The 9,031-nt window shown below is 41.8% G+C and overlaps 1 protein-coding gene across 1 annotated transcript; it reads right to left on the bottom strand.

The window, feature by feature from the left end:
* Positions 1-2,108: 2,108 nt before the first annotated feature.
* On the bottom strand, positions 2,109-3,059 carry LOC122731842 (olfactory receptor 10W1). The gene has a single exon (XM_043972107.1). It carries the CDS (start codon positions 3,057-3,059, stop codon positions 2,109-2,111), a length of 951 nt encoding a protein of 316 aa, XP_043828042.1.
* Positions 3,060-9,031: the final 5,972 nt, after the last annotated feature.

Genomic DNA, 9,031 nt, shown 5'->3' with positions numbered 1-9,031 from the left:
TTGATTCAGGAGTTCAAAGCTGAAGTACTCCTCTTCTATTTTATAAGCTTGCTATTGGGATTCTCATTCAGCCTTGTTTTCATGATCTGACCTAATTAAATTATTACTATGACTACTGCCTTGGGAATTACCTTCGTTCTAATTCAACATATAGCAATGAAGACATCACGGGGTGGAAAAGTGTGTATGTGTGTGATCACAGATTATGGCCAGTTCTCATTATGCATCCCTATCTCTCCATCCCCAGGAAAGTTTTAGTGAGACTCTAGAGGGCCAGTGAAATAAAGACTAGTAATCCCCAGAGTGAAGCTGATTCTGCAATATTTATGCAAGGGTACTTATTAGGGAGAGTTTGTTGTTGGGGTCACTGATGGTGGTCACTAATTAAGATGAGCCCCAAGTTGCATTGCTTGGAAGCACTGGGCAATATAATAGACATTGACTAGGAGCAAAATTGTCCTGCGCAGAGCGGTGTTCAGTTTCCATCAGTTTCCATCAGTTTCCATCAACCACCTCTTATAGGGAGTTGAATTGAAGGGTAATGCAAAAGAAGAGCATCCCATGTGACTCACCTTGGTCATGGGAGCAGAGAAGTAGTAGATGAAAGCCTAATGAATGTGAGCTCAGAGGATAACTGAAAGTGACGCCCATGATCTAATTTATCAACAGTACACACAGTTTTGTAGAGTAAACAGTGTCATTCAAAAGTGGAGGATATGCTTTACAAGAAGATAAGCCAGAGTGTGGATAATCAAGAGTTAGCAGCATCTGGTTGTAGGCACTTCAGAGCATGATAGGATGATGACAAGCCTTGAGTCGTCATGGAATTTAGCTCCCTGGCCCTAATAAAGACTGAGCACACCACTAGTTATGTATAATAAATATTTTAATTAATTAATTAATTAAAATTAAATTAAATTTTTTGTGGGACAATGAGGGTTAAGTGACTTGCCCAGGGTCACACAGCTAGTAAGTGTCAAGTGTCTGAGGCCGGATTTGAACTCAGGTCCTCCTGAATCCAAGGCCGGTGCTTTATCCACTGCACCACCTAGCTGCCCCCTATATGTATAATAAATAAAGATTATCTTGCCTTGACTTAACCTAGTGTTTTGAGTAACAAGTCTTTCCCTCCTCAAAAAGGAACTTGGATACAAGGCATTGCCATAGGGCTGATTGTCTGGGGTAGCATTCAAGGAAAATTGCATGGAATCTACCTCCTCTGTCAAATTGCCCCCCTCTCAGACCCAACATTTCATCTAGGCAAAAGAGGGTTAGAATCTCACCAAATTGAACTCACATTTATGAGCTCTCTATTCCATATTAACCAGATTTACTTGCTGGTTCCCAGTCATGGCTTTGTTTAGACTATCCCCTGGGCATGGAATATACTCCCTCTTTGTCCCTGCTTCTTGGAAGAGATAATTTCTTCCTAGTCTCAGCGTAAATGCCACCTCCTATCAGATGTCTTTTGTAATATCCCCAGTTGTTTATGCTCCACCTTACCACAAATTGCACTCATTTTGCATTAATAGATATATTTCTGTGCACACTTTTTCCCTCAGTAGAATATAAGCTTCTTTAGGGAAATGAATGTGATTTTTATCTTTGTTTCTCTAATGCCTGAGACACAGTAGTTTCTTAATAAACTTATTGAATGAATGACACGATGAATGAATTTTTAGGTAGGGGGTATCATAATAATACCTTGGGTATGGATAACACATTTTGTTATTGTTTATTAAGTACTTTTATATGGCCAGCTAATTCATTTCTCCCAACAAATCTATGAGGTAGACAGGGAAGGGATTCATTTCCCAGCATTTCAGATAAAGGAACAGGATCAGAGAAATGAGATGACTTTCCCAAGCCCAAGTAGCCAGCTCTCCAAACCAGTTTCCAGATCCAAGTCCACTTCTGTACCTTTTAATGGTACAGGGCTTTATGGGCAGCTTTATTTTTGAGTCTTGAGTCTTTTTAGCATTGGAAAAACTCCTCTTCTCTCATTGGCTAACCACACATCTCCCTGCCCCCAGGATCTGCCCAGTGCCAGGTATATGGGTTCTCATCGTTAGAGACCCAGAGTTATCACCTTGGTTTACCATAGTGCCCTAGGCATAGCTTTTCTTGGAGAAGGCATTTCTTGTGAGTACGCGTTTCAGGGCCCCCTTTACCTCACTGTTCCTTAGGGTATAGATCAGGGGGTTGAGAAGAGGAGTACCTAATGTGTATACCAGTGAAAGCAACTGGTCCTGCTTGGGTGAGTAGCTGGCGTTTGGCCGAAGGTACATGAACATGCAGCAGCCATACTGGAGCAGGACCACCATGAGGTGGGAGGAGCAGGTAGAGAAGGCCCGCCGCCGGCCTGATGTTGAGCGTATGCCCAATATGGCAACAGTAATGAGGGCATAGGAAATGGCAATGAGGATAAAGGGGAAGGCAATGGCCAGCGTGCCTGCCACCAGCACGGAGAGCTCATGGAGACGGCTATGGGTACAGGTCAGGCGCATTACAGGGGGCACATCACAGAAGAAGTGCTCAATGCCTCTAGAATGGCAAAAAGGCAAGCGGAAGATGAAGGTGACCAGCTGTAGGGATAGGATGAAACCAATGGCTATGGAAGCCATCACCAGGTTGGCACAGAACTTCTGAGTCATGATCAAGGGGTATTGTAGGGGATGGCAGATGGCCACATAGCGGTCATAGGCCATAACAGCCAATAGGAAGCAGTCAGTACTACCAAGCCCAATGAAGAAGAGCATCTGGGTGGCACAGCCCAGCAACGTGATGGCCTTATGCATCTTCATGGTGTTCACCAGCATGTGGGGGACTACAGTAGCAGTGTACCAGATCTCCACAATAGAGAGGCTGCCTAGTAGGTAGTACATGGGTGTATGGAGGCGGCTTTCCATCTGAATAGCAGCCACAATAAGGATGTTTCCTGTGAGGATCATGATGTAGAGCAGACTGATCCCCAAGAAAACCAAGAGCTGCAGCTCTGGGTGTGTAGGATAAGCTAGAAATACAAACTCGGTTGATAATGATTGGTTCACCCAAGTCATTGAGGTACTGAGGGCTCCTATATGGAAAAAGATAAAAGGATAGAAGAAAGAATTCAATCTGTGAATATATAGGAATATCTTGCACATGACAGCACTAGGTCTGCTCCAATCAGAGCTTGAGATTTCGAGAGAGTGTGTATTATAGTGGAAAGAGTGGTAGATTTGGAGGCAAGACTGGGGGTTCAAATAAGACATTTGTTTTGTGATCCCAGGCCAATCATTCAGCATTTGAACCAGTTTCTTAATCTGTAAAAGTGAGACAATACTACTTTAACTACCTACCTCAAAGGGTTGTGGTAAAGATCAGCAAAGTCCATTCAAACTTTAAAGTATGACATGTGATTTTGATGGTGATAGTGATGGGAAATAGAGGAGGAAGGAGAGACAATTTGGTGTAATGGGAAACCTCCACTGGATTTGGTGTCGGATGACTGGTAGTTCTGCCGCTTGTTACCTGTGTCACCTTCAGTAATTAATTTTCTCTCCCTGCGTCACTTTCCTCCTTTATAAAATGGTGGTTGGATTAGGTGCTCTTTGAGCCAGGGGTCCTTAACCTGATGTCCAAGAAGTTTTTTAAGAAAAATATTCGATAACAGTATGTCAACATCCTGGACCTTTTCCCAATTCAAGTGCATTTAAAAACATTCCGAGAATGCATCTGTAGGCTTTCCCATAGTGCTAAAGGGATGAATGACTCCAAATATTTAAGAACCTCTGCATAAGGTCTAAGGTCTCTTTTGTCTTTAACTCCTCTGATTTTCTGCTTCTGTTTTGCCTGGCCCCAGCCATTAACAATGACCATCTGTACACTTGTTAGTGACATCCTGCAAAGTGATGGATGAGGTCTAGAAGGAGAATGAAAGAAGAACAAAAGAGGACAGGGAAAGTGGGAGTGATTATGGAGGGAGGCTTAGACTGGTTTTCATCTTCTCAGATGATGCAGGAGGAAATGTAAACATTCCCAGTGAGATCAGGATATGATATAGTCACCACTTTTCTGAATTGGAAGGCACCCGAGAGGCACATATCCTAAATTTTATACGAGCCGAATCCCTCTCTCACATCTCCATGACTTCTATTTTCTGGTCTGCACATCTGCATTTTTGCTAGTGACTCCTCACATAACTTGGTCTCCAGTATGCTCATCACCATGGTCGACCTGCTTACCATGTGTACTACCTGGCAAATTTCCTCCAGAATATATCATGTCCTGGATACAGGAATGCCCAGGAGGGTCAGGCAACCCAGAGGCAGTTATGAGAGAGCCAAAAGGGTGTAGGCAGGATATGAAGCGATGACAAATATAAGGAGATGCTCTAGTAATGGAGAGGTAGGACCCAAGAAGAAAAGGGAAGTCTTTGTGTCCTTACCTGGAGCCTTATACACACGTAGTCTCCTCAACAGCCTCAATTTAGGAAACTTGTGGGAACTGCAAGAGGCAGAGGATGATCTCTCATGGGACTCCTCCTTCCTCTGGAAAGAGCACTGGACAAGAAACAAAGAAGCAAGGTTTAAGTAAGTCCTGTTTCACTTACTAGTTAGGAGTTTGGGTATCTCCTCTATGTCTCAGTTTCCTCATCTGAAAAATGAGTGCATATGAGATCAGAATACCCTGTTTGACATTTAAAGGCAGTGTGATATAGTTGGAATCAGCCTTGTGCAGTGAAAAAAAAGCCATGGTTCTGAAGTCAAAGAACAGGGATCCAAATTCTTCCTGAAACTGACTGCCTGTGTAGTTGTGGGCCAGTCACTTAACCTAGCTGGGTCTCAGAAAAACAGGAAGTTGGACTGGATGGCCTCTGAGTTCTTTTCCATCTTTGATCTATGATCCCAGGATCTCTCTAATAATCAGGAATACCCTTAATTTCATGTGATAATGCAGTGCTACTACTCCAAGCTTATAAAGGGGTCATTCCTTTATTATAATAGAGTATCCCCACACTAGAATTCATGGGTTCAAAGAGTAGGACTTGGAAAGGACCCTCGGAGGTGATTTGGTCAAAAATATTTTTTGGGTGAGGCAACTTTCCATAGAGAGAAAGGAAGTTATTCAGCATCCCTCAGATTGTGGGTGGCAGATCTGGGATTTAGACAGAGGTCCTTTGACATCAAATTTAAAGTTCACTGTCTCAATGATATTTTTGGTCTAATGTACTCCTGGGCATCACCTTTGAGAGAAGGTATTGGTAAGTGGGAATGTCTAGAAAAAGTTAACTAGGATGATAAGGGAAGCTGAGATACCATCAAAACACTCCTTGAAGACACCAAGACTGTTTAATTTGCAGAAGAGAAGTCATGCTAGCTGCTTTCAAACACATTATGGACAGTTGTCAGGGAGAAGGATTAGACTCCCTAACAAGTAGAGCTATCCCAAAAGAGAATGAGATGCATTCAGAGGTGATGAGGTCCTCCTTATTGGAGGTTTCAGGATGGAGGCCAGAGAATTAATTGTTTCAGATGTTGTAAAGGGAATTCTTGATCAGTAAAGAGTTAGATTAGGTAGCTTCTGTCCCATAAAATAAGATATTATTACCCCAGTGATCCTGGGACTGGAGTTGGGCAGGGAGGATACCAGTTTAGGTATGGAGAAACTGAAACATAGAATGGAATGGAATGCTGACCATGGTTTAGAATGATAGTCTAAGATATGGAAGAAACCAGAAATCCTGACTACAAGCTCATGACTCACTCCTTCCACCAAGCCCTGGAAATGATCTGACACCCAGGTAGTTAAAAAATTAGAGTTTAGGGAGATGCTATTGAAGTCAGAGCACTGGATGAGCAGAACAATTAAGTGATGAGGGCTTTACTTTTGGTTCTGCTACTAATAAGCTATGTGACCTTAGGCAATATAAAATACCTTCAGTCTCTCCACTGGAAAAGTGAATCAGGTTGGGTTAGACCATTTAAAATGTCTCTTCCATCTTTCCCATTCTATGACCCTACAGCATCCCCTTACCTCAGAAGTATGTGGGTATTGTAGCTTTCAGCTCTTCAGTTATATCTGCGTGTTCAGAATCAAGCCACCAGACCAAATATCTGACGGAGAGTACTCATATCTTTTTAGGGGATAGATCAAGGAGGAGGCATCTATAGCCTGGAGAGCTTATTCAATAAGGATGGAAAGTTATATAACCTTCTTAAACAAAACTTCAATTCTTCAAGTATTAGCACCTAGGCAGAAATAAATGGTAATGGGTCTTAGGGTCCTGCCTCATCAGTTCCATCTCCCAGAGGTGAACAGTGCAGCAAAGAGAGTCTCCCCAGAGACTCTGTTGGGAGGTAATTAGCCCACAGTAGATCCGTCTCTCCACTTGGGATCTCTGTGTCTCTGAAAGATGGAGGGGACATCTCTGGAGAAGCAAAAGAAACACTTTCACTGCCAGGACATCATGGATTGTGCTCATGGTTGAAGGTTCAAATACACTGAAGGGAAATACTAGAAAGATCTCCAATGAAGGCAGCTTAATCAATCTCTCCTTAGCACTCCACTTCACAATTATATGCCAACAAAATTATATGAATTATATGAACAACATAACTAAACCAAGTAGATGGATACTTATACAAATATAAATATAAAATTCCCAGATTAACAGAACAAGAAGTAGAAAATTTAAATAACCTAATCTCAGATGTCTCATAGCATACAGTTTTGCATCCTTCTTGTGCACTTCTTTTTGTGGGGCAATAAGGGCTAAGTTACTTGCCCAGGGTCACACAGCTAGTAAGTGTCAAATGTCTGAGGCCCGATTTGAACTCAGGTCTTCCTGAATCCAGGGCCGATGCTTTATCCACTGCGCCACCTAGCGTGTGCACTTTCAATGAAATGTTTTATATTATAGTTATCTGTGTTTAAATCTTATCCCTCTACTAGACTGGAGGCTCCATGATGGAGAAGGGAATGTCTTGCTTAGACTGTTTTCTTTTATCAGGCACAGTGAAATATTCTTAGCAGCTAGCGCTTGGGCCATGCAAATTGCCTTGAAGCTTAGATAAACATCATGGAGGCACTTAGTAATATTGGAGGCAGAGTGGGGCTCATGATCTTTGCTTTGTTATTGTATTGGAAGGGCAAAAACCCTGTTATCCTCAAATTAATAATCATCCTCATAATATTAATATAAGGATTTGCATTTTCTTTTTACTGTAGAGAGCCCTTTTACTGCCATAGATCACAGCACTTCTATAACCTAGTAAGTTTCTTAGAACAGCAGTAGCTGATGATAAACCTCTGTGGACTTTTCCAGGATGATGTAGGCAACACCCAACCTATCCCTATCCCTATATGTGAATCTTTTACAGCTTGGTAGGGCATGCCAGAGTTTCCATTCTGTTGACTGAGCTTTTGAGGACTCAGGATCACACATGTAATGAGGAGACATCATAGTGAAGCTTTTGTTGAGAGACTAATGAACAACTGAAAATATTGAAAAATAGAGTAAAGGAGAAATTAATTAATGGAATACTTGGAAAATGAAAGCTTATAGTTTAGGGAAGTGGCATAGTGGAAAGACCATTGGATGCTAGATGAGAAATTTTTGTAATTGATTCCTAGATCTGACCCTTATAGGCTGGGTTATTATAAGTGTGTCATTTCACCTTTTTTTTGTTCCCCAAAGCAAAAATAAACAATTTTTTTTCTATATTTTTTTTCCCTGAGCATGGGACCATTTTTTCGTTTTCTTTATTTTTTGTGAGGCAATTGGGGTTAAGTGACTTGCCCAGGGTCACACAGCTAGTAAGTGTTAAGTGTCTGAGGTCGGATTTGAACTCAGGTCCTCCTGAATCCAGGGCCAGTGCTCTATCTACTGCACCACCTAGCTGACCCTGGGACCATTTTAAGAAATGGTAAAATGCTACTGGGTGTAACTATCTCCAGCCTCTCTCTGAGAGTAAGGAATCAAAGAAAAATGAAAACCTCAATTTTACGAGTATACCTGCCCTATTACCCCCCCCCCCCCCGCCCGAGGCTACTCCTTTAAACTCAGGTTCTATTTATCCCCTCAGAGATCTGAAAGTCTGGAGCTTTCTGGTACTATTGTCCCTGAGCTCCCAATAGTATGTTTTCCATTGATTATAAAACAGCCAGTTAGATTTCAAATAGCTTTTGGAAAAAAGGGTATTTATAACATGGTATAGCAAGGACATCAGTTATAAAAACTTCCCTCTAATTGGGGGTATAGTCTCACCTTGTACACGGAAAGTCCCTGTGAGAAATGGCCTCAAACTTAGAAAACACATGTGGACAAGGGTAAGTTCACATCTCCTAGTTACTTGGTTTTTTTCCTCCTTTTTTGGAAACCTCATGGGATTCCTTTTGGCATCTTTCTTCTGGATTTGGAGGGTTAGTCAATGTGTATAGTTCATTTTTGGTATTATTGAAATACTGAGACAGATGCTGCCATGAGTCACTGCAGCTTTGGGGGCATTCTGCTACTAGAACTGTTGGATACTGCTACCAACACCAGTGGGATCTCCAGGTTTGACCTATCAAAGTTCACAGGGTCAGAATATAATCAATTCTATCTCTGGATATTCGATTGCTTTTTCTTGGGAGACTTTCTATTTGGTCTTGGCATGTCTCATGTTATTCACAGCTGCCATGTCTCCTAATAGTCATTCAATGGGGAAAAAGGAGTGGGGAGAGAGATATGAAGACACACTTGGATAGAGATAGAAACAGACAGAGACAGGAAGGGAGGGAGGGAAGAAAGAGGAGAGAGAGAGAGAGAGAGAGAGAGAGAGAGAGAGAGAGAGAGAGAGAGAGAGAGAGAGAGAGAGAGAAATATTACTTTTTCCTCTTCCTTTAAGAAATTTTTTTTGTTCTTTTTTTCCTCTTCCTAATAGTAGTTCCTTTTTAAGCTTGGATCAAATAGGAATTATAGTATCCTGAACTAAAGAGCCATATCCTTCTTAACTGGACTGGCTCCAAACTGCTTTCTGGTTTTATATATAGCCTAAGAAACATT

This window comes from Dromiciops gliroides, chromosome 6 (assembly GCF_019393635.1).
Source record: "Dromiciops gliroides isolate mDroGli1 chromosome 6, mDroGli1.pri, whole genome shotgun sequence".
NCBI classification, from domain to species: Eukaryota; Metazoa; Chordata; class Mammalia; order Microbiotheria; family Microbiotheriidae; genus Dromiciops; species Dromiciops gliroides.
This window is presented reverse-complemented; position numbering and strand designations above follow the sequence as displayed.